Source organism: Balaenoptera ricei, chromosome 2, assembly GCF_028023285.1.
Source record: "Balaenoptera ricei isolate mBalRic1 chromosome 2, mBalRic1.hap2, whole genome shotgun sequence".
Lineage (NCBI taxonomy): Eukaryota > Metazoa > Chordata > Mammalia > Artiodactyla > Balaenopteridae > Balaenoptera > Balaenoptera ricei.
In genome coordinates this window covers 164960238-164987427 of record NC_082640.1, presented here as the reverse complement: position 1 = coordinate 164987427, position 27190 = coordinate 164960238, and the positions used below count along the sequence as shown (strand labels likewise).

General features: G+C 38.7%; 1 protein-coding gene across 7 annotated transcripts in view; it reads right to left on the bottom strand.

The window, feature by feature from the left end:
- NRXN3 (neurexin 3) overlaps positions 1-27190 on the bottom strand; it is a 1690724-nt gene that overhangs the window by 163194 nt on the left and 1500340 nt on the right. For all 7 annotated transcript variants that reach the window (XM_059914768.1, XM_059914763.1, XM_059914764.1 and 4 more), the window contains one exon: positions 26464-26635. In XM_059914768.1, the coding sequence (XP_059770751.1) occupies positions 26464-26635 (172 nt within the window). The remainder of the gene's footprint in view (positions 1-26463; positions 26636-27190) is intronic.

Below are 27190 nucleotides of genomic sequence, written 5' to 3'. Positions count from 1 at the left end.
ATGTTTTGGAAATGTGACTTGGGATGGGCATCAGGAAGAGGTTTGGCTATTTACAGAAATGGGTTTACCTTCACTCTTCTCCATCTCACTCTAACCACACCTTAATTGGCTCAATGCAGGAACAATGATCCCCTTGACTTGTATCAGATCAGCTTCATAATGTGGTAGGGGACCCTCAGTGTCTTAGTCATGCATGTTCCACACTCACTCTGCTGTATCTGATCAGAAGCATGGGGCCATGCACGTCCTTATTCTCCTCTCAAGTGTGTGCAACTGCTCTACTTCCTGGCAGAGGGAAGCCAAAGAAGACAATTTAAGCCTTGATGGCCAACAGAGACTTCCTATTCCATAAAGGGGGGCCTGGCATCCCATCACCTATGTAAAATAGGTAGAGTATTACAGATAACTCTTTTAATCTCTATCTCTTTGTCTAGATCTGTTCCCCATTTTAAAATCGAAGGAACCCCAAAGTACATATCTGTAAATAAAAGCAGCTATACATATAGTGATATAGCATTTTCAGACTTTTGAGTACCTACATTTTATTAGTACTAACAGACACAGGTTTTATATGTCTACCTAGTCTCTCTCTCTTTCCTTCCTAGGAGAGGTCCTTCCTGAATACACATCCATTCATAAAGCCTGTTAGGGATACTTCTTCCAAGAATGAAATATCTAATTAGTTTCAAGGATCAAACATAATGCTTTTAACTGTTAGTATGCCTCTTTCTTCCTTTCATAAATGTTGTTACCACCCCTGGATGGTTTGTCTAATTAGGACAGACATGGAGAGTGGTGTTGTGAAGATATACCCCTAATGAATATGCTTCAAATCACAAAATAATGAAGCCATGCTTTGGGAACCACTCTGTCTTGTCAACCAACCTCATAGTGATCCAGCAGAAACTGGTGAACTCTAAATTACTTTTGACTCATAGCCTTACAGTATTGGAACTTCAGGAAGCCCAATCCAAATCACCAACATTGAAGGTGAAATCAAATTCTCAAGACAGGTGGCTTGGAAACCATTTATAAAGAAGTCTAAAAGCTAGAAAGATTATTAGGATTGAATATAGCATCAGGTGAATAGAAGCTTGCCCTGGCACTTCCATCTCAGGGTCATCTTCACGGAGGAGTTTTCACTGGCAGAGAAGATTCCACATGTGGCTAAACTAGTACCTGCCTTATGTGAGGAATGGGATGGGGAAGGAGTGGCAATATTGGGAGATATTTAAAAGATTCCCCATGCATTTCTCCTTTGAACAAATTATTCTAAGGAGCTGACTCATTATTCTTACTATCCAGGAATAAAAACAAACAAAAAGCTCATGAAAGAGGCTACCATGGATCTGTCCCCAGCCTACATTATGGGACCCTATCTGCCTGGCATAAAGCCTAATATATTAACATATCAAAGGATAAAGTGCAATGAATGGAAAGAACAATTAACAGTTTTGGATTGCAGTATATAATTTAAAGTTTTCCTCAAAATGTTATTTCTCACAGAAGAAAAAAAGACAGGGTGTAAGCTAGGAGGAAAAACAGAAAGGTATCTTAACTTCTTGGTGTTTCAATAAGTCCGTGGTGAAAAAAGTTAATTTTACCTGTTAATGTAAATACCACTTAGAGATCATTATAATGATCATCCTGGTAGATCTGGGTACACAGAATTCTACTAATCCAAAATAAAGTTGGGTAAATTTTCACATGTCCTAATAGAAAAGGAACATGCACTTTTCTGAAAAGAACCTATATCTCTATAACTCTTAATTCTACCCTACAGGAGACAGATACACAAGGGAATAACTCTTAATTCTACCCTACAGGAGACAGATACACAAGGGAATAACTCTTAATTCTACCCTACAGGAGACAGATACACAAGGGATGTCATCCATCTTCATAAGCTCTGACCTCTCTCAAGTTTTAGTCACAACAACATACTGAGAAATTGAGAAACGGCAAATGGATTATGCCAGGTTCACCTTGAATATGTTCTATTACTTTGGGTTTTCTGTAACTGTCATTGGCTACAATATTAAGTATAGTAATGACCTCTGTTCCACTCACTGTGGAATGGATTGGTGAAGTCAATAGCAAATATAAAGCTAACTATTCTTCATAACGTGCAAGACAAAATCATAAGTACCCAACGTTCCAAACCAACAGCTCTATGTGTACCAACTTAATTAAGAAGCTGCATTGACTTACTTCTTCCACAAACATACGAGTCTTGGTCCTCCTAAGCACCCCCCCCCCCATCCACTCTCTGTCAAGCATAACGCTCCATAGACAATCATATTAGGACATGGTACTGGCTAGAAAAATAAGAAACAATGTAGGAGAATCAATATGTGATATGTTGGGAGGACAGCATAGCCACGAATCAACCTTAGACCCTTCAGAAAGTGAAAGACAGAGAGTCATTCTTCTCCATCTCAGCTTAAAAGACATTTAGAAAAAAGTTTTAAGTTTTCCATGCCAGACTGATAGTATCTGGCACTAGGGATAGCGATCTTGCATACTGTTAAAAGTTGTGAAAGATGGAAGGCCATTTGGAATACCAAATTGGTTTAAATTGCCACATTAACATTGTTCTTAGTCTCTTTTCATGTTCTTGTTGGTTTTTATTTTAATTTATCTCAAACATTAGTGAGCAATGTTTTAGAAACATGTGCATGAGAATGAGTTCATTTGCCCCGAGCCCCATTTGCTATACTGACTGAAGAGCAAACAACCTTCTAAATATCAGAATTCATACACAGGGACTACTCTGAAAGCTTAGCAAACCTCATCAAATCCATATACATTCCTATTAAATCCTTAATGACATTTAGTTGTACATTTCATATAGCAGCCAGTATGAACATTCAAACAAAGACTAAAATCAATTCTTCAACAGAAAGTGATGCTGTTCTCAAGAAGAATGGCCTTATGAATAGTAATGTCATAATGTCACTAAAAAGAGACATATGTATACTACTAATTATACCCCCAAAATGTAATGATTGCAGTTCTCAACCACACTGAGAAATCTATAAATTGCACAATGACATCTTCAAATAGACAGTTCTTAAATTACTTATGTGGATCTGACACTCACCTACTTGGAACTGAATTTTAGAAAAAAAAGTATTAGCCATATTTCATTCTACTGAAAAAGGTTAGAGGTGTGTGTGTGGGTGAGTGTGTGTATCTCCACCCATTTTTTATACAATTGAACTCCTATTGTCATTTGCTTTCGTACTATTGGTTCTGTTATCAAATATTTCAGCTCCTGGAGACACATACAACATGCACTGTTGAATTATAATACCGTGAAGAGCAGAATGCTCTGAGGTGAAATTACTGAGGCCCAACTGGTTCATACACAGAGCTGCAACCTTCATGCAAAACAGCTCACATTGGCTACATTTGGGTTAATCCATTTAGGATAAAAGGAAAAGAGAACAGAGGAAGATAAGACAAAGAAAGCAAGTTGACCCTTGAATAGTTTCCCAGTACATTAGTCCCTCTTTAAGGTCCCAAAGAAGTAATCTGGAAACTTGTTGATGGCCCCAAAGAAGTAAAAATTCTTTCAGTTGAAAAACTTAAAGATAGAGAGAACTCTTGTATTGCACAGAAAATAACTTTTACAACACCATTTTTACACTCTGTTGGTTCAAACATAGTTCCTATTCATTAGAAGTTATACTAATTTTCTTCACTACAGCATAGGAGCTATGACCATGGGCTTTGGAGACAAACCTGGCTTTGAGTTTTAACTTTAGTAGCTACTTGACCTTGTGCAAGTCACTTAGCCTCAGTTTTCCCACTTCCGAATTCACCACAGGACTTGGTACAGGATATTAAGAGGTAGAGCATATACAGAACCTGGGATATGAAAAAACACCCAATTTATTTAAACTATTATTATTAATATGATTCAACTCTTTCCTAATAATCAAAAGGAAGCATGTTAATTCCATGGTGTGCTTCCACGGTCTCAGAACTTTTCCAGGCCTCCATTCAAAAGGTGACCGTATTACATTTGGTGCCACAAAGGTTATCATCCAAAGATGAACAGACGGTAGTTGGTTGTTGCTTTTTATATTTCTGTGTCTTCTAAAATATACTCAGCTAACCCCATTTCCAAAACAAAGTTGGTTTCTAAAACCACTGAAAGTAAAAGAGCAATTCAGGCATCGACAAATGCGATTTCTTGGTCCAGCTACAGGTAATGATGATATACTGCTGCTAAGTTGAGGAAGAGTAGCTTAAAGGTTCTGGCAATTTGCACTGGGCTGGCAGAAAATGCTTTCTTGCAGGTAGACCATTAATACCATCTGAAATGTTGTCAAGCATGTGGACATGCTAATAGGAATATCATAGCAACATTCATCTGCGCAAAATTAATGCCAGAGGTATTTTTGCATTTTGTTTTGAGTCTGGAATAAAGGAAGGGAAAGTTTTCTTTATTGCTTTGTTGACACTAAAAAATGAGACCGTGGGTCTAATGAACAGTCAGAGAATGAATACTATGTATTAGAGCCAGAGGCAAAAGAAAATCAATGTGGGTAGACTCAAGAAGTACAGCATTTCAGAGGTTCTTAGAATGTCTCTCTCCCCAAAGAACACTTTGTGTGTTTCAAAGCAAACATCAGACACTTAAGGACAAGGAACTGGGGGAAATTCTTTGAGCTCCGCACTGGTCTTGTTCCTGGTGTTGACCCAGACAAATTCTCTTAGAGTCAGATGTGGGGTTATTGTGCTACCCAAAGGGCATCTAGAATGTTCAGCCACTTGTAAGTGATGGATGGAACTCAACAAGAATTAATATCTTGTATTTATAAAGTGACTTTCGACCAAGGAGCTCAAAATGCAATTATAAGCATCATCTCATTAATCCTCACAACACACCTTTGGGACTGAAGAAAAAAGAACTATTTGTATGTTCTGAGCCTCGATCCTTTAGTGTGCCAAGGCAAGGAAATTAATCTCTTGGAGTAGAAGACTGATCAGCTGGGGGAAGTAAATTAATAGGCTCAGAGCACAAGGGCATTATTAAGTAAGGGAGCTTTTCCAGACTCACTTAAGTGGTTCGAGGAGCCAGGGAGAACCACCTTTCCAAAGTGATGAGATGTGTACTCCTAGAAAGCAGTGGGGGTCACCCAGGAGTGCCCTGACTTGGCCGATGAAGCTCACTGTCTCATGTCTTCTGGGTATGTTTGGAAATGGAAAATATATGTGGACAGACATATTATCAATTCCTTCCTATATTCAAGTCATAGTATTGATCCACCATCTCTAGGCTATAGGAGTTGAGTTATTTAAGCAAAGATGGCTCAATAGGATAGATGCAATCCTATCTCAGACATTTTACCAGTTCTGTGAACTTGCATAATTTTCTTAATCTAGATGTCTATTTCTTCATCTGTTCCAAAAAATACATGAAGATGATAATACCTGTATTGTAAGATTTTATACAAATTAAATGTAATAATCCAGTCAAGGACGCTCATGGGGAGTTGGAAGAGGCCGGAAATGTGCTTTATTTTCATTCTCAGGGGATGGGAGTAGGGCCTGTGCTGGAGATGTAACCTTGGTGCTCCATGTCCGCTTATCCAAGTGATCACGCCCCTATTCCTTGGCTTTGTCAAGTTTGTGTGCAAACATGTCAACATTAAACTTCTCTCAAATCTAAATCAAAGTGCCATTTCTGTTGAAGTGCTATTATATTAAAGACAATTTACCCTGATGCAATAATTGGACCATATATCACCACTCCCTATCCTTTCCCTGTATTTTGAAGCCATTCTCAACTCTCTTCCTGAAGCTCATTGATCCTGGACTTTTTATTTATCCTCATCCATTAAGGATCCTTTCAATCCCAGAAAGATGAACAAAACAAGGCCCAGGTGACCAAAATCTCTTTATTTGCTTTCATAGTTTAAGAAACTATTTCCAAGTAATCTAATGGAACTTTCTTCATGATCATAGGTCTGTCTAGAACTTACTCTTTAAGATCCACTTTCAAAAATGACATGCTATAAATTAACAAGACAAAACCGACTATAAAATTTACTTTCCTTCCTCAAGTGGTGTCACTCTTTGCCTTCTATAATTATTCCAAAACATGCCCTGAAGCTAGGCTAGTCAATTTCAACCTGGCTTTTGTCTAGTTCCTTCCTGGTAAACACATTAAGTATATCTATGTCTTGGTGTGTCTTTAAGCTTCAGTTTCTTCATATATAAAATGAAAGTTATAATAATAACTGCAACATAGGGCTGTTGTGAGAATTAACTGAGAACTAAGTGTGTGTAAAGTACTTAGCACAGTGTGTGGCACAAAATAAGTGCTCAATATATGATTTGTTACTATTCTTGTTATTGTTATAACAGTACCTGATTCAGAAGGGTTAAACTAAAAAGAAGGCAAACTTAACAAGATTTACTTCACCACACAACTTTTAGTGTCAAATCTTTTCAAATTTCCTTTTCAACATAAAACCTTAATGTTCTGTCTTCAACCTTTTGACACATGAGCCTTTCAAGATTCCCCTAGCTGCCCTTCTTCTTATCACTTATTTCTTCCACTTTTGCAAAAGCCACGGTGTTATGTTAGGGCTCATTCTTCCCCATGATCCATTCTTTCCTGCATATCCACCCTCTGTGCAATCTCTCTGTTACTCTTTAATCTTGGTGATTCAATTCTCTCTAGGTGCCTTCCTTCCCACTCGCCCCCAGTTTCCATTTACTTTCATTCCTCTCATGCAGAGGACATCAAACTCAACGTTTTTAATGCCAGAATGCTGGAATATTTGGTAAAAAAAAAATTCCAATCATTCAAACATTCATGTGCGGTGTCACTACACAGCTCTGAGGACAGGTAGAAGGTCTGGAAGGACAATTTCGATGAGCAACAAATAAGAACATTTTCATCCTTGTGAATAGGAAAGTCACACCAATATCAACATTGCTGATGCCATAATAAACTTATGCTACAGTATTATTTCTGCTTAGATCTTATGGGGTCTCTGGTGTTTGTAAATTATAGGTCTTCCAGACCAACCTTGAACCTCCTGCCTACAAATGAATATACTATTCCCAAGGGATCTAAAAAGAACAATCACTGTCCCATGCACCACCCACCCTTGATCTGGTGAATATGCTCGTTTACAACAGTTGTCTAAACAACACAACACAGCACAGTCACACAGTAGGCTTATTTCCAGCTTAAGCCCAAGACAGTTTCCAATTAAACTGCTTCCCAAAAAGTTTGTGCCATCTTCCATTCACACAGTATACTTTATGAACTTCAAAGCAGTACTTTAATTGCATTAAGTTTATTCTTTTTTGTTTTATAACAGCATTCCAACCTGATAAGAAAATGTTCAACTCTAGGCCTTTTATTTCCTGTAGGAGATACCTTTCTTAGTTTTGTGCCATCTTGCAAGTGTGAGAAGCATATCTTTTGTACATTCATTCCAGACCCTGAAAATTTTACAGAATAGGAGGATTATGTGGTGGCTTTAAAACGTTTACAAATTCTTTAAAAGTCCCTTCTTTGAGAGGTAGAACTTGATTCTCCAACTGGGCTGGATTTAGTAACTCAATTCTAAAGAATAGGATATGGTGGAATTAACAATGTGCGACTCCTTTTAGAGACTAGATCAGAAAAGGCACTGTGACTTCCTCCCACTCCCTCTCTCATGGCTCACTCTGGGGAAGCTACTATTGTGTCACAAGGACACTTAAGCCACCCACATGTCAAGGAACTGAGGCCACCAGATCCTCCAGACCTAGGTAAGCCTTAAGATGACTGTAGCCCTAGTCAATAGATGAGTAATGTTAACCCATCAGACACTTTGATACAGAACCACTCGACTAAGTTGCTACTAAATCCTGACCTGCAGAAACTGTGAGATAATAAATGTTGGCTGTTTGAAGCCACTAAATTTTGGGGTAATTTGTTATACAGCAATAGATACAGAATAACTAGAGAGCTTCATCTGAGCGTTTCAGTTCAACCAGAGGCAGATCTCCTTAAGAGGCTCTCATAGCTCGCCTTACATTATACTCTTTCGAGGAAATGAAGATACACTATATCTATAATATACTCCTCATCTGCCAATTTGCTAATGCTCTCCAAAGGGAATTCAGACTACTTAGGTAAGACTTGTTTTGAAGAGCCCAGGCCATCACCAGATTCTTTGTTAAATATGGTTAAATGTATACCAACTTATCTGTCCAATAAAACACATGAGAATTTTTACATATTAGTTCCAATTTTGAGACACATTGTTTTGGACAACGTAAAATTTAGAACACTTTTCCCAAACTAGTTTTCTATTCTGACTGACCCCCATCATTATTTCTGGGTAAACATGAACAAGGGCTTAGAGTTCAAATTTCTTCAGCATCCTGGAACATTACTCATCTAAGACCCAGAGATTTGAGCTCCTTCGAGGAACTCTATTACTATTTCCCCACCTTTTAGGAGGACTGCATTTTCCTACTTGTTTGCACCAGCCTTTACGGTCTGAAGGAGATTCTTCTTGCTAGAGAACTTGTTGAGGATCTGTGGGGCTGGAGGGCTGAGGGGGAGGGAGAGTCCACATAACCACTGAGGTCCCTCTTAAGCAAATGTTTTTGTTTGTTTTCGGCTGTGTTGGGTCTTAGTTGCGGCACGTGGGATCTTCGTTGAGGCACGTGGGATCTTTCGTTGCGGTGTGCGGGCTTCTCTCTAGTTGCGGCATGGGGATTTTCTCTTCTCTAGTTGTGGCAGGTGGGCTCCAGGGCACATGGGCTCTGTAGTTTGCAGCAGGCGGGCCCTCTCGTTGAGGCGCGCAAGCTCAGTAGTTATGGCGCATGGGCTTAGTTGCCCTGCAGCATGTGGCATCTTAGTTCCCCGACAGACCAGGGATCGAACCCGCGTCCCTTGCATGGGAAGGCGGATTCTTTACCACTGGACCACCAGGGAAGTCCCACAAATTTTTTGTGTGTTTCATAATTATAAAGCAGTTTCTAGGAGTAGAGGTCATTGGAACTTAACAGTTTATATTTTGAGAGGAATCTACACTTTTAAGGTCAAGGGGATCTCAAAGATCATCTAAGAAATATATTTCTCAAACTTTCACTTAGAACATCATTAGCCACAGGATTTCTAGAATAGGCAAGCATCAGAGAGTGTATGTCTTGAAGACCACCCTTCCCCCACAAAGGTATTAATGAAAGAATTGTCTATACTCCTGATTTGTTTGGTTATGTGGCATTTCCAAGGCTTTTCAAAATATGAACCAGTTGGCAGCCATGCATCATTTAGTACAAGATTCAAAGGTCAGGTATACATGACTACAATGTGGTACAAGAATCAAAATTTTCCCAGTGAAGGAATAACCTCAGGGAATGCGGTTGGTGTACTATATCTTGAATTCATACAATGCCTCGGCCTCGTTAACTCTGTTTGGCAAATTAATTCAAATTGATTTGTTTGTGAGAACTGCAGCATGGCTTCAAATCTGGCCACAAACAAAGGATAATGATAAATAACAACGTATTCAGCTCAGAGAAAATATCTAGAGAAAAGTATAGATCAGCATGGGGGCTGTTTTTATAACACAATTGACTTTGTTAAAAAAAAAAAAAGAACAAAGAAGAAAAGAAAATAAATGAAAGGGAGAACATAGCCTATACAAATAAAACACATTTTATAGATAACACTAATATATCATAAATACCCCAAACAAAGGCAGATAAAGTATCTGAAAGCATCCAAGGAGGAATAGAAAAAGAAAAAAGATTAGAAAATTTTTAAATGGACATTTAATTTTTTAAAACACCATTAACTCAATTTAAGGCAGAATAATAAGAGGTAATGAGGGGGGGGAAAGAAAAAAGAAAATCATGTGATATGGCAGGAAGAACCAAGATTAATTCCAAAATGTCATATCCGAAAGAAAGAAAAAAAAAAAGGAAAATTCCTCAGTAAAAATCATCAGTTTCCAACCTCAGTTTGAGGCCTTGAGGGTTGAGAGGGAGAAAGTTTAAGAGGAAAATAGATTGTAATAATGAGAGCCTTTTCCAAGCTCTCTGCTAGTGTGTTAAGTTGCAAAATAGCTATAATCCCATTCCGATATCCATGCCCCTTTGCAGTGGGACTTTATCACTCCTCCCATCAGATGTAAGTCTATTTTTCCACCCCTTGATTCTTGGTTGGCTCTGAGACTTGCTTTGTTCGGCACAGGGCATACTAGTAAGTGTGATGGAAGCAGACGTTTGAACAGCCCTTGCATGTTGGTGCTTGCCCGCTTATGCTGATGAAGCCTGAAACTGCCATATGAAGGAAGCTGGTCTGGGCTCCTGGAAGATGAAAGACCACAAGAAGAGAAACCCCAGCCACCCAAGCCTACTCTTCCAGCTCAGTCAGCTCACTTGAGCCTCCGGATGTGTGAGTGAGGCCATCAAGATCATCTAGCTCCATCCAAGCCAGGCTGGAACAGAAAAAACAGCCACCTGATCCACAGAAACATGAGCCAGTAAATAAAGTTTGGGGGTGGTTTGTTATGCAGCAAACACTAAATGATACAGCCAGGAAGTCGGGAAATCCAGTAAGGACAGGGAAGCTGAGATGGGGTAAACGAAGCACTGTCCCCTATTTGAGTCTCCATCAAGGCCCATCAGGAGGAGTGGGGAAGCACTCAGCTGCTGTCTGGGGAGTCAAGAGAGTTTGCTTAGGGAAAACCTTAGGGATCTTGGAATGGACACAGGGAGACACAGGCCCCTGTTATCTATCCTTAGCCCTCTTCCACATTCTAAAGGGAGAATTATCAAGTCCAAGGGGAAGGGATGCAATAATGCAGCTTCCATGAGAGGGGAAGGAAAGGTCAAGGGTGAGGGAGTTGGAACAGGGTGAGAAAACTAGAGAAGATTGATTCTTCTCTGATCTCCATCCATTTCTAGACTTAGACTAAGAAAAGGGAGGGAGAATAGTAGAGGTTGACTCTACAGGTAATAAGGGGCCATCACCATTTAAATGATGGATGGACACACGGTTGGTAAGAAAAGCAGGTTGGACTTACTGGTAAGATATCCTGGAACACTAACTCCACCCCCACCAATGGATTTCTTAGTCCTCAAATGGTTTCATGGGAAACCTTGGAGGATTACCCTCTCTTTTTCTGAGCAAACACTGCCTTCACTAACCCCAGCCTTCTAAACCCAACCAAACCAAACTGTTTATGATCTTGCAGGGTACAAATAATCTCTGGTCATGAATAGCTTGACCTAGGTTTAGAAGAGAAGGATATTCCCCCTCACACTTCCTACTGATACAAAATAAAAACAAAGCAAAGCATTGAATTAAAGACCAAAATGAGACAAAACGCATTCCTGCCTTGCAACCTTGGCTTTTAAAATCAGGCACTGCAGTTTCAGCCCCTTTTTAAAGCTTATGGATTACAAAAAGCAGCCTTTATAAATTCATGGATGAGTTTAAAAGTCATTTTCCTGGGCCTTAACGGCTGGTATCAGAATAGTATTATTTTAGCATGTCAATGGCAGTTAGACTCTAGAGAAAAGCATTAAAAATGACCAAAATTTAGTGACTAAGGGGTTCAATAAAGAGAAAGGACAACTAACACTGCTAAGTGTTTTGACCGACAACTCAAGCAACACATATTTGTCAATAATTAGAAGTATATCACAGTTTATGTCATGACTCAAATATTAGTTCATATTATAAATGTGATAGCCAGAACAGCATTTTTTTTTAAAAATTAGGGCTTTTTTCCCCCACTTTTAAGAAAGTGGTCAATGATTATGTAAAATTATGGACACATTTCAAATATTTACCTGTCACCTAGACTCCACTATCCTACACTGCATCAGTTCTTGCGGGCATGGTTTTTTTCCTTTGGTGTGAAATTATAATCACCTTAACAAGGTTTTGTTTTTTTTGTTTAAACAATCTTTTTACACCATCCTACACACAATCCCCTCCCCAACACACAATGACACCAAACACTGACACATCTTAAGTGCTCAAGAATACTCATGAAATTGATGACTACTGCTGCCTCAAACAGAGGCAGGTATCCTGACTCTAATAAATGATTAACTTATTAGCTTTGACGGTTAGATGGTTACTAAAGTTCTCATAATCTCTGAAAACCTACAAATGTGAGGCATATAAATAAAATATTAATGACGTCCTTCTTTTAGTCACTTAATACGACATTAAATACATGAGACTAAATCTTGGTTACCTGAGGAATATGTCTAAAGATCTGTAGGCTATTTTATATTTAAATATATTTATTTGTGCTGGGCAAATGCAACGTTTTTTATATTACCCAATGATGTGTGTGCATATGTACCCTGCATAAGAAGAGAGATTTTATAGATATCTCAAAGGAAAGAAGGTCTTTGCATGGTCTCCATAAAACCGTGCACCTTTCAACAAGAAACAGCTCCTGGATATCTGTAAGAAATAAATATCCAGGATTTAAAGAATGATTCCGAATAATTTCAAATGTCATCTCTAATAATAATGGAATTGATCAATTTTTTTTTTATAAAAGCCAAGGAGGAGATATCAGACAGATCTATTCTCTTGATGGAAGAAGCAAACTCTATCATCTGCAATATTGCAAATTATACTAGTCAAATTAGAGTAGTCCTTATTGTGTAGAAATTTCTAAACCAGCCAGGGAAATGGGCCAGATGAAGTAGTATCTTCACCATTCTAATTGCTAGGTTCCTTTGAAATTTACTCTTCAGAAACCCACTCTTATCTTTGCAATAATGATTCAAGAGATTAAAAGAAGCCTTGAGTGTCTCGATTTGCTTACTCCAGTTCTATTGATGTACCACTGCTGTCTTGTCAAAAATCACTTAGAACATTGGTGAGTATAAGGTATTTTATTATTAGGACAAGAGATGAGACAGGTAGAGTAGAGCATGCAGTTTTCTTGGTTTTATATTTTCATTTCTGATTTTCAGGGATGGTGGTTTATTTAAATCACGTTGGAATCCTTACAAGTGCCTAGACTTCTGAATGGGGACTGAAATTTTCCGTCTAACCAAAACTCAAGGATGCTGTCCAAAGATTTACTTCATTTATTGTTTTTCTTTCAAAGATTTACCTTTGAGTGTGACTCAGAAAGGAGAACCTAGACACAGTGAGTAGTAAAGATATATGAAGATTTTCTCCTTACTTATCCTATTGACTTAAAAAAGTTCTAATTGAATAATGGTCCCAATTCCTATTATTCAGTTCCTAGCAAAGTCCACTTACCTTGACTGTTCTATCTGACCAGAAAAAATTAAAGCAACTGTAGCTTGGCAGAATGAGGCAGCTAGATAACCATGCAGCCAAAGAACGAGCTGGATTTACTGGCTGAAAAGTTCATTAATGTTTTGGCCTATGCATTTATGGGCGACATCTATAACTACTATCACATATCACCAGGAAGGTGGGCTTGGAACACGTGTTGCAGATGAATTGCATACAACTCTTGAGAATGGCAATGAGACTAGGGACTTGTCGTAAAGGTCTGGGATCAGGGTTGGCCAGGGCTGTGAGTCACTGTGTTGGCACAGTACCTCGCTCAGTTCATTTGACTTATTTCAAGAACAGATCTATTAAGAGTATTTCAAAATTCCCTTTATGAGCCTACTTGGAGCTCACAATTCTCTGAGGCTATAGTGGGAGAAAGTCACAAAATGAAGCAAAACTATTAGATTTCACTTGGTTTATCTCCTGAAGGAGATCTCAATTGCTCCCTGAGAACAAGATATCCTTTTTCACGTATTGCCTTCATTTTTACCTCTCCCAGAGGTCCAGCCCCACCCTTACAACACAGAAAATTCAGTAGAAATATCCAAGTATTCATTCTGAAAGTCTAAAAGCATTTCAGTTCTATTTCAGTTTATGCTTCACTTATATAAATTCCTATTTTATTTGAAAGAGGCAGCATCTCAAAACAGTTTTATATAGGTTTCAAAATGAAGTAATAAGTATTTCTAAACCTTGGCTGTCTGAGAAGACTTTAGATTTGCTTTTACTTTACACTTATTTTAGATTTATACTTAGCTCTTTATTTTTAACTTCCTAGATGCCTAAATGTCCTCCTTCCTCCCTTTTATCAATTTGTCTAAGTACACTGAGAAATCTACCCTTTGAGACCTACCGAGAATCACCTGACTAATGTAAAGATATTTTAATAAAATTAGATTTAATTGTTTCAACAAAGAAAAACTCTACAGTAAAATCTTAAAAGTTATTCATAGTAAAACATTTGATATTTTTCTATTGCTTTTAAAATGGACTTTTTATATATATTTAATGCTTGTAAAGGATGCTCTTTATCTGTGTATATTGTTATTGTGTACATGCAGACAATAAAATCAGAAGTCATCTCCAATAATCTCAGTACAGTTGCGCAGTTTAACATTTATTGAGCGTGCATTATACAGCCACTTTGACTTTAAAAAAGGGGGGGATTAGCAAAACCGTGGTCACTCTGCTTGAGTTATCAGGAGCCAAGTCTGGTGGTATATGCTTTCTTTTCTGGTGGTGGGAACTCTGACTTTTTATTAATAACTTTATTACAATCAATATTGAAGCTAGTAAAATGTGAAGGAAACTCTATTTTGCATAAATAAAATCTGGTCTGTCTTAGACTGATTTTTTGAAATTTATCTTAAACTTGTCATGACTGTGTGTATATACAAAAAACGTACAACCTGGTTCTTGTTCCTTTAATAAACAGGAGAACAGAATCTAAAGTCCCTAAAACTCAGCAGCAGGAAGTGGACTGAGTCACATCTAAGGAGAGTCCACCCTCATAAAAGGAGATCAATGGCCAGAAACAGAGCAGAATTTCAAGCAGGATGCTCTTATCAGCAGGTTAGGGACAGCCAATGCCAAGAAAATGAAGAGAATGTTCTTTGGAACTTAGAAGATGTACATATCAGGGAGTAGGGAGAAGAAAAGATAAATGCTAAGAAGTCAGTTGGCACCTTTATACAGAAGGGCTATGAAGAATAGGCGAGGGCAGCTAAGCCAGTGGCTAACAAAAAACCATGAATTCAAAAGGAAAGTATGCGACTCCTCTCAGGAGAGAGGGGAGAAAAGTGTATTCAGAGCTCCAAAACTTACGGTTACTAAGTAGAAGTAACAGAACTAGAGATATAATCATGCTTCCTGTTGGTTGTTTTCAAATCTTGCTCTAAGCAATGCACAGCATAACATAAATAAAGGTAAACTGAATCTATGTCTTTGGTGTTCAGTTAGGAAAGGGGTGTATGGTTGGGTTTTTGTTTGTTTAAGTACAGGTAAATGGATTGCCTGTCCCAGTGACGCATCCGTCCACTTCTTGATCCTGAATTAACCTCACCATTGGGTCTATGCTACTCTACATAGAAGTACTATTTTCTGTGTCTCTTGGGATTTAACTCATCCACTTAGAGATTATCTTTCTCCCTTTATTCCAAACAGAGATGACATAGCCCATAAAATAAAGCTTATCGGTCAGTAAAAACAGCTATAAGTTTCAAAACATGCATAATCTAGACCAGGGGGCCCCCACCTACAAAGGAGTAGCAAATCTGGCTCTTCACAGCTTGTTTCTGTATATTGTTTTATTAGGACACAGCCATACCTATTCATTTATGAATTGTCTATGGTTGGTTTTGCACTGTAACAACAGTGTTAAATAGCTGCAACAAAGACCTTATGGCTTGCAAAAACAATAATATTCATTATTTGGCCTTTTGCAGAAAAAGTTTCTCTAAATAAAGGTATCAGGGTCTCCATGCCTATATTCAAATCCAAGTTGGCCCTATCACCTACTAGTTGTATGATACTGGAGAGTATGTTACTTAACCTCTCTGAGACTCAGTTTCCTCATCTCTAAAATGGGAATAATAACAGAATCCCTTTCCAGGACGCTGTAAGAAGGATTCAATATGATAATCCACGAACCTGGCACAGAATAAGTACTATGTCAGTATTATCTATTATTAACTAATATTATTCCCTTGAAATCCTTTATGCAAGGATATTTTGTTCTCTCTTCATTCCCTTCTCCAGGATATACAGCTCTGAAACACTGGTAGGCATTTGGAATGAAGATTTCACCATTGAACGCTGAGAAAACCACATTTCTATGATGTGATTAAAATGAAGACAAATCAAGTTTAATTAAACATTGAGACTGGCAATTGTGCATCGGGCAGAAGCACATTTCTAGTAAATGTTTAATAATGTGATTACAGAGTGTACTGCATGCACCGGGATGTGAGAAACAATAGTAAATTTGCATGTGAATGTACATCTGTCAACCAAATGAATTTGAGCTCCATATACACTGCACACTGGAATGCTCCTGGGAAACAGATGGTAAAGTAGGGTAGCAGAAAGGGAGAGGAGTGTAGGAACAAACAAATCTGTGTAGAATCCCAGTGTTGACACTTTCTGGCCCTGTGACTGCAGCAAATATGCTCAAACTCCTTGAGCTTTGGTTTATTCCTCTGTAAAAGAGGGAGATTAATATTTCTCTCTTGCAATCATTGGACAGATTACACTAAGTGAAACAATCTATGCACGATGCCTGCCCATTAGTTCCCTCAGTGTGAAAGGTGTAGGTCAGGTCACAGTTTATGCTTGTGTATGTCTAGGTAGGGGAACAGAAGTTGTTAGCATTGTCCTAGAGAGCCCAAGGTTACAGCCCAAATTCCATCCTGTGCCCACCCTTGTCTGGTCCTCAGGCTCCATCACACACTTACGTGTGCCACTGAACCCAGATCTCCCCTGATAGCACCCTGCTGCACTCTGTGGAACTGCAGGTACAACGTAGTGTAGTCCATAGAAGCATTAAGTTTGTCTTCTGAGAGATACAGACTTGAGTTCCAGGTCTTTAAGTACTAGTTTATGACCCTGGGAGTTAATGTCATAAACCTCCATATTCCTATCTGTAAAATGATGACAAAAATAGTCTCCGCCTCTTAAGGTTCCTGTGAAGATTTAACGTAAGAACCCAGTTCAGTGCCTGAGACTGAATAACTGCACAATCAAATTTAGTATTAAGATTATCTTGCTTGGGTACATGCATTCCTCTTCCACTAGACTATAAAATCCTTGAGGGCAGGGCTTTTGTTTTATTTCCCATTGTATGGCCATCACCTAGCTTGGATTCACATGTAAAGTAGACTTTGAATAAATATTTGTTGAATCGTGAATGAATGAATGCACAAGGAGATCACTCCACTCAAACCCACTCCACTGACGAGGAGGGGGATTAGCAACATCTTTTTTTATATAAAAGGCAACATCAGTTAATAAAAAGACGTTTGAAGTGTTTCTGCTATTTGAAAATGCAATATAAATTTTTTTTCTGGCCCATTATTTACTTACTTCCTTAATTTGTTTTGCTATAACCTTTAGCTTTTGACTTAAACTGTCATTTTCTAATTCTGTACCTGGTCCCCAAGTGTTCTTATGCAGCACTGCATATCCATCCTTGGCATTTGTCAGATCCCTCCAACCAGGCCAACACAGTGTCAGGGACTTACGGTAAAGCTATAAAACTGCCATGTGGAAAAGAAATGCACCTTGTGGCGCAAACCGTAACTATCGCTGGGAATCTAATCCAATCCACGTTAACTCCATGAACTGAAGATTAAAAGTGCCTCTTTATCCTTGACTCATCTGTCCTTCTTCCTCTGACCCTCCCTGCCCCTTTCTTTAGCCTGCCGGGGTATTGACAGGGATTTCAGAGGAGTGGAAGGTCTTTATCTCTTTGAGATGAGCTGCAATATGATTACAATCGATTTGAGTGATTTACAGTTTAGAGTGCCTTTCATTACCCTCTGTGCTTTATAGAATTATAAACGACATACTGTATGTGAATATATATTATTATTATTGGATATTTATGTACTATTTTCCTCGAAGAAGCTAAACATTCTTTTTTAGGCTTTAAATAACTACAGGGACCCTGCAAACTTGTGCAAAGCTTAAATTGAGGAGACTGAAAATTGGAAAGTTTTCCAATAAATAAAGCTATACTCTTGGGTGTGTGTTAGGACATTTGCTGCCCACATAACTCTGGGGCAGAGAGAAAACAGTATAGGGTAGTTGTGTTTTAGGTTAGGATAATAATTCTAGATTTTCATAATTAAGGACAAATTCTGTAGGCCATAATTTCATTTACTACATAAACTGGAGCTTCTCTGTGACAATAGGACAAATAAAACTTGTAATTCACTTAGCCCAGCTTTGAAATTATGCAATATTTGATGACTGTTTTAATTCGGAAGAATTCTTATTATAAAGGCCTTGCAAAGAGTAAGATGTTATTAGTATTTTTATGTCATACTATCTCAAATGAAATTTGAAAATCACATAACATTGTGACCATACTGTAATTCTAATCTTCAAAGTATCATTTCATGGATTTGGTTTAATAAAAATGTACTCACTGTTCATAGAAATTAAGAAATCTTTTTTGTTACATCCCTACTTAAATAGTGCCTAGAAGTGACCCTCAAATTTCTCATAACTTATTTCATTGAGTCCCTGGACTATAATACATATAATATTTAACTTATGGGTAAATAAACAATTATCGTGCACATTTTAATTAGTAAAAATCCAGTTTCTTTAAATCCAAAGATGGTCTACTGAAGATGAGAAAAACATAAACCAGGACTTAAAACTAAGGTGTGCATCTTATAAAGTCCTACAGAATTTTCCAGGAAAATTATTCTTTTGCTCAACAGCCCTCTAGATCAAAAGGACTGCCCTGTTCGCAAATGAATTCTGGATAAATCTCTTTAGTTACTATAATTGCTACCATATTATCTGATAGACAGTTTCATCATTATGACAAGCTCCTTTGTGTGCTATTTTTTTATAAGTAACCTTGAGTCATGTGTTAGCTTAATGGCTCAGGAGCATATGCCACGTGTCCATGTGCTCACGTGCTATGTGTCTGTGTCTATCAGAAATGTTCTTCTCTTCCATAGGATGATTAAGTATATATGCAAGCATATGTGAATATATGTAAATATATAATTTACATACATCTATGTACACATCCTTGTCTTTTTGTCTTCTGGGCGGTTATGTTTAATTTTAGCATTAGGCAGAAGCCCACAGTTTGCCTTGAAACTCTTATCAGCTTCTAAGAGACATTTACAGGGAGAGAAAGGCTCTAGGTTTGATAGCAGTAATTGTATTTAACTTGTAAGATACAAGGCTATTTATCTTGTAGCTGGGGATTCACAGAAGAGGAAGGAGGCTTGTCTGATAAAACAAAAATTAAAGAAAAAAATACTAAGCACTCTCTCACCATTCTCTCATTCTCCAAGTAAGACCATGAAACAGTAAAATAGACTTTCATTTAATAAATCTCTTCCTGTCCACTTAGATATGTTGCTAGAAGGTAAAATGGGATCATGAAAGGAAAGAGGCTCCAAGTCCCCAAGGCCTGAGCGATGGTGTAGAGGAAGGCAAATGTCATAAATGCCCAGGTTAGTGCTGACTTCTAACTTGGCAGAAACTTAAAATTTAACTTGAGAGAAAAATTCTAAATTGTCAAGACTTGGGATAAGACCAGAATTCCTGGGGCTTGCAAGTGTTCTAGGGTATCAAAGTGAATCCCTGGAAGGAGCAGAGTGTGATGAAAAACTAGAACTCTCAAGTCAGGTGGTCTTGGGTTGGAGTACCAGCGTCTCCACTTACGGTGTGAGCCAGGTAAGTACCTGAGCTCTTGGAACTGTTCTTAGTCTGTAAAATGGGGATAGTACTAACATTGACCTCTAGCGTTATATTAAGGCTAAATAAGATATTGAACATAAAGTACAGAGTATGTAGTAAATGCTCAACCAAGAGCAGCCATCACCATCTGGATGAGTTTGGCCGAGAGATGATGGCGTCTCCGTTTCCTACATCTCTGGGACAACAACCCCATGAATTGAGTGGAGTTATTACCCCAGTGACTGTGTAAAGACAAAACACATTAGATGAGTTCAGAAGGTGTATGAAGGTAAATGCCCATTATTTTATTAATGGTATAAATGAAGATTTACATTATGTAAAACAGATAGAAGGAAATAAGAGACAGTATATCCTAGTCCTGCACCGTCCAATACCAGCCACCAGCCACTAGCCTCATAGTGTCAGCCTGAGGATTGAATGAAACATGTATTTAAATCCCTCAGTGCCTAGGACATAATAATTGCACAATAAAAGTAAACCTTCAGGGCCTCAGTCATACCAGTCACATTGCAAGTGTGGTTACGTGTGGTTGTGGCTACCATATTGAACAGCACCAGCACGCAGTCTGAATGAAGAAAAAGAGACATTTTTAGCTTTCTAAATATCAGTGATTCTCAAACCTAGCTGCATATAGAATCACCTTGGGAGCTCCCTAAAAACACTGATGTCTGGACCAGTGCTTCTCAAATTTTACTGTGCATGTGAGTCACCTGGGGACCTTGTTAAATTCAGGTTCTAATTCAGTAGGTTTGGGGTGGGGCCCAAGGTTCTGCATTTTTAACAACCTCCCAGGTGATACTGAAACTGCTGATACATGGGCCACACCCCAGACCAATTAAATTTGATTACCTGGGACTGGGGCCTAAGCAGCCACAGATTTTTAAAAAATTCCCAAGAGAATCTCATTTGCAGCCAGGTTAAAGGATGCTGCTTTACACACACACACACACACACACACACACACACACACACACACACACACATCACCAACCCTAGCAAGTTGAAAGTCCCTTGGAAATGGAAACTCACCTACCTGTGAGTCCTAATTCGTTCCTGACAAATTGGAAAAAAATGACTATTTAGCAATGCAAGTATTTAGCATGCACTGGTTTGATTGTTTAATTGATACATTTTGTGACCAAATGTTTGAAGAACTTATTGTAAGATGGTTTTAAAGTGTATTTAGCAATGTTCAAACACATTCATTAAGTAAGCCTCTCTCTAGTTGATGCTATATCGCTACAGTCTTAAAACCATGCTCAAATATGGCTTTCCCTTTTGGTTTTATTTATGCTTCTTATTCCCTTTGCAGGACTTCACTATCTATGTTTTTTCTGCAGCTGAATTGAAAGTAACACTAGTCCTGAATGGATGAATGAGCAGGTAGATGGGGCTTATTTTAATGTGTGCTTCAAATCTGGCAAGGCCTCAAATCTTTGAAGGCAAAGACGAAAGAAAAGGAAAGAAAACCTCCTGGCTAGGAATTAATGAAAACTCAAGGCCTGAGAAATTTCAGGATTATGTCAAGTACACAGACTTGTTTTTAACCCTTCAAAGTCTCAATAATCTAGGATGAGATGTGAACAAAAAAAATCTCTCTTACCCCCATGCATACTGTCTAAACAATGAAAGGATAATAAGCATTTGAAATAAAATATGTTGGAGACTTTCTTTAACTGGGTAATTCTCAAATGGGGGCAATTTTGTCCCCCAGCAGACATTTGGCGTTTGTGGAGACGCCACTGGCATCAAGGGGGTGGAAATTACGGATCCTGATAAACATCCTACAACGCACAGGGCAGCCCCCCCCACCACAGCAAAGAATTATCCAGCCCCAAATCTCAATAGCACCAAGGCTGAGGAACGCTACTAACTAAACGAGTCCAGGCAAGGACTTCTATTTGAGAATACTTTAATGGAAAAAACAACAAAACTAATAACCTAGTGTCAGTAGCAATAAAATTGATAGGAGATAGGAAAATGAGAAAGAAATTTGAGGGAGTGCGATCTGAGTATCAGGATAGGAATCCTGAGTCTGCCCCTCAACTGTGTGATATCATCGGGTAAGTTATTTTGACTCTCAGAGCCTCAACAATGTAACCTTAATATGAGTATGGAGGTAATAATACCAAACCAAGTACCCTCACAGGAGGGAGTGAGGCACATATGCAGTAATGTGTATGAAGGCACTTACAGCATCAGTAAGCACTATAGCAATGTTTTTACTTTCAATCCCTATAAAGAAAAAGTTCTTTGGAATTTGAAACATTCAAATATAAAGAAAGAGTTTTCCCATCCAGTGTCCTTGAAGGGGAGCCACATCTACATCTTTCCCATGATCTGAGTCGGGTGGTCAAGCAGGATTGAAGCATAGGTCATCGGTGGACATTTTATTGACTGAGGAAAGGGAATTCCAATCAAGAGCACCTCCATGAACTTAGTGTGCGATATCAAGGAAAAGGGAAAAAAAAACATTGAGACTCTGCTCTCCTCAGCACCACCTGCTACGGGAAGATGGAAAGTCTTACACATTGAAGCTGCTTATCAGTCTTCATTTTCCAGGAAGCCTGGCTCTGACCTAAAAAGCCCCTTCCTGTACCATGTTCAGTGTTCTGAAAGCCCTGATGACATAACCACCCACTTATTCACAGCAGAGAGAGAGGATCTTTAACCGTCCCAGGCAGCTCAGCCTCCCAGGGGACCTAGAGCTGGGGCTAAAATTAATTCCTCCTGCTCAACTCACCGTTCACCTCCCCTCTCTTGTCCCCTCCACTGCATTGTGTCAAGACAGCAATTAGAGGCTTTCTAAGGAACATTTGTCAGTGCCCGGAGGATAACTCCGGGCTGATTCTTCATTTATTTCCCTCTCCTGTTCCTTAGCCTTTCTATTTTCAGGTTCAAAGAAAGACGCTGCTTTTGAGTTGTATCTCCCAGAATTAAGTGATATAAGATTCTGATGGCTATAGAACTATTTTCATTTTGGATCCTTCCTGATTCACAAAAAGCCAATGCTACATGCCATGGGCCCAGCTGGTTTCTGAATACTTCACAGTGGGATGTTTCAGCAGAGCCACATAAAATCCTATAAATGAGTATGAGAAGGTTCTGGAGCTGACCCACTCACCCTGGTGCACAGGGACCTGGAGAGCAGACATGGTTTCCTGAGAGCATGCCTTCCGAATGAGGTGACGTAAGTGAACATTCTGTAGGAGTTACATTTCTCTACTGTTTAAACCATTAGCTATAGACAAGTAGCACAGCTGAACTCCTCTTGCTGGGTTATAGACTTATCACTATTGATAAAACAGAATGGCTTGGAAAAAGAATGGATACATCATTTTTGCAGAAACTGTGTCAAGATTGCATGACCAGGTGGCTTGATTCTTTGATACCTAGATACAGGGGTTATTTTGATCTTATGGTTTAAAATAAATAAACATTGCCAGATTGCTCTAATGGAGCTTTAAATTTAGCAAAATGGCTCCTTTCAGTAGCACAGGGAAGCAGGTGGGAGAGAAAATAAGATATCCAAAGCTGAAAAAGTGAGCCACTCCTAGGAAGTCCTAGTCCAACTAGAATGCTGGACTTCCCAAAGCCATTTTCCAATCTAGGCAATGGAGTAAGGTGACAGCTCCTTTACATACTCAGTATTCTTGGAGTCGCTTCATGGAAGCACATTGCCATTGTTGTTAGGAGGGCAGCTTCGTCTCGTTACAAATGAGTCTTTTAGCACAGCTAAGAAAACTTTTCTTTTTTAAAAGAGGATTTTCGACTCCCCATCTCACAGTAACCACCTTTGTGTGGTTACTGGTACTGATCTATGTAACATGACACTTTAAGAAAAGGAATAAATCTAAGATGACACAAGAAAGATGCTCATTTCTACCTATTCATTTTTCAAAATATCCCCCAATTTGCTATGGGAGCAATATTGGAAATCGTGCTCAGCTGGGAACAGGAGAATCTGGTCCTAGTTCTGTCCCTCATTTACTATTCTCTCACGACTATTCTCTCATAGCAAAAACACAATATCTCCCTGGGTCTCATTTTAAATTTGAAATGGAGAATAAAAATACCTACCCTACCTTATTTCCAGGCTATTTAATAGTCAAAATGAAGTAGTCTATATGAGTGAATATATAATAGCAAAAAATGCTACTCAAATGTTTGGTAATCCTCGTAGCTAACATTCATTGAGTATTGACTTAACTGACCCAGCATTATGTTGGGTATTTTACATGCATATTCACATTAGCCCTAGAAAGTAAGTATTATCATCATCCCATTGTATAGACTCAGAAACAGAGACTTGGGAGGTTCAATATCTTGCCTAAGGTTTGGAACTGGATCACCAAATAGGAGGAATAAGCACTTACCTAGAGAACCAAGAAGCAGAGACAGTAACAAATGAGAATGTGGGGAGAAAGAATCTGCTATATTTTGAAAGCATTATAGTGATCATCAGAGAAGAAAAGTCAGAACTGTTAGAAATTCTTACACTTAGTTTATAGTTGTTATATTTTGAATTATTTGTGGGGACATGCACCAAATATTTTAGTGCTTAGGGCTTTCAAGGTCTTAATCTAGTGGGCCTCAGAATTATAGCTAATGGCACCAAGATCCCAACTCTAGCCAGTTGACTCCAAAGCCCATACTTATAACTGCTTTACTGTATCATGTCGTGTAATAATAACACATATTATTACCAAATGACAGTTACCAACAGTTACTAGTAATAATGGTTTTCAGTGGGAAGCAATGCCATTAAAGAAAGGTTTGTTCTGTTTTGAAAACATAGGAAGCAACCCGTAATTTGGAACTAAACATACAAAGAGATAGGCACACAGCAAGGGTCACTGGTTTTCTTACATATATGTGGTTTTAAAAATGACCATTAAAGAGCCTTCTCATTGCTGGCAGCAAACTCGGAATTCTATATTGGCTCAGGGCAAGTGTTTAGCATCAATTTAGAATCTTTGAAATTCCTAATAGAAACACAACAGATCCTACAGCAACAGTATCAGGGCCAATGATAATATGCATAGAGAGGGATTGATTTTTCTTATGAACAAATTAACAGTTTTTAAGATTTCAGGCTATTTCGATTCCTCCCATCCCTCATCCCCCAGAGTTTAAGAAGCATTTAAAAATCAGGTCTATTAGTGTCTAGTGCCTTTGGATGATGATGAGAATTCACTGTAGCTGCTAACACCTCTGGCTTTCTTCAAAGGCTCAAAGATAAATGCATACGGTCATTTTTGGGCCTTAATCTAAGACATGCTAAGAGTATGTCAAAAGACTCCCAGCAGAGACTGAGCTGGATATGGTACAGAGACTGAGATGGTAGATAAATGAGTGGGTGGGGCTTTTTGCTTCAGTATTTTGGGGGTCTTGTATGCTCTTTGTGAATGCTCCCATAATTTTTAAAGCAGACATAGGAAGACTCTGGCTAATAGAGGGAAAACCCAGTAGCACAGTTACTTCTAATTGGCATGTAAAGAAAAGTAATGCTAACTTAGGCATGAAAAAATAATCACAGCCTTCAAGTCATTCAACATTCTTGGGCCACAAATAGGCAAATTTACATATTTCTCTCAAGTGTGATGATTATTAGCTAAAGGGCTCTTACATTTCTGGAAATGTGCTTCCAGCTTCCTTACCTCTGTGCTCACCTCACTATAAAGGAAGTAAGAAGATAACAGTGAGGAAATGATGGGCAGTTTGGAGTGTAGGAGATAGAGAGTTAGACATAGCATAAATGCCCACATTAGTGACAAGTTCAATATTCTGAGCTATTCTCTTGCATCTACCAGGTGATAATGTAATGATGGAGCAAAGGCCTTTAGCCAAAGTATTTTCCCTTCCATTCCTGGCACTTTTATGATCAGGGTTCAGGGCTCTTTCCTGGTAGAAGTGAGAGATGAGAGGGAAAGCTAAGGGATTATTTGAATGATCTTTTTAAAGAAGGCAACCTTTCCCCCCATTGTCCTTGATTTGGCCATCTGGCTCTGGGAGTTTGCTGGCGAATGCTCCTTGACTATAAAATTTAAACAGATGATTAACCCCTCTCCCTCCCACACCAGCATGCCTGCTATTAAAATGCTTATTAGGACCAACCTCTGAAAATCAAGGCAGGCTAGTGTAAGTGAGAGAGCAAAAACTGGCAAAGTCAACGAAATGAATGGAATTCCACCCTTAGTTTTTCTCTCATTGTTACCCTGACTTGATGTTCATCATCTCAAGTTTAGTAAACTTCCTTTCACAGTCTTTCTGACATCTCTGGCCATCTGTATGTTCAATCACACCTGACTAAATGGCACCACAAAGCCCAGATCTCATATTGATTATTCCATGATTACTGACAATAGTTTATTTTAGAGATGGTGTACCCTTCCCTCCATTGCTCATCATTTGCAGTGCCCCGGAAAATCCATAATCATTGTATTTGGTATGAGCCAGTCAGCAGTATTAATCAGATGGACAAAAGAAGTGTTCAGTGCATAGTTAGTAAGTCTCCAGAAGCTCCCTATACTGGACCAAGTCCGAAAGAAATAACTTATTTTTTCATCCAAAAAATATGAGTGTGTGCTTAATATTCAGTGTTTTAATGATTGGGTGACAGTCATGAGAAAATCACCAGTTAGAAGTAAGAATGGGAGAACAAAAGAGAGTCTGGTCATTGAGAGTAAAACATGTACCTGTGGGATAATGCTCATTCACTGGCCAGTTGTCCACCTGAAGCGTGGCATTGCCGCCGTTCCTGGTAAAGCGCACCACGTGGTATTTGCCATCATTTACCGGGGTCCTCTCCTCTTTGATGGAAATGTCAACTGTGCCAATATTGAAGACAACTCCAATTTTCCCCTGTTCCTATAATAAAGAAACACAAAAGGCAAGTTATCCCTAACCACAAGGTTTTCTCCCTTTAAAATTGATCCTTCAACTAACAATGAATCTGTAGGTACCCAGAGAGAGCTGTCGGCTTGAAGTTAATAATAGTATCCTACATTTCTCCATGGGCTTTCATCCTGAACATAAAAGCCAATGGTACAAAACCACCCAAATTGCTCTCAGAGGCTGCACTGCACAGGTTACATCATTTGATTGCCCTCAACAGATATCAAAGCGGGAACCACAGAACTACCTAACAAGTGAGTAATGACACTGCAAGGTTCTGTGAGATGAATTAGGCATGTTTTCTAGAAGAGGCTAATCAGACACTGAATTGTAGGTTACTTCACAATTCAGATTTAGGACTAAAGAGGAAATGCAAGCCTGCTTGCACTCTGGGGGGCAATCAAGGCCAAGAGGAGGTGTACAGAATGGTTAGGAGCCAATACCATAGGAGCTAGCACTATAGACTTACTCTTGGTGATACTTTCTGTAGGTATAAAGCGCATAGGAAATGTCTCCTCAGTGGGGCCC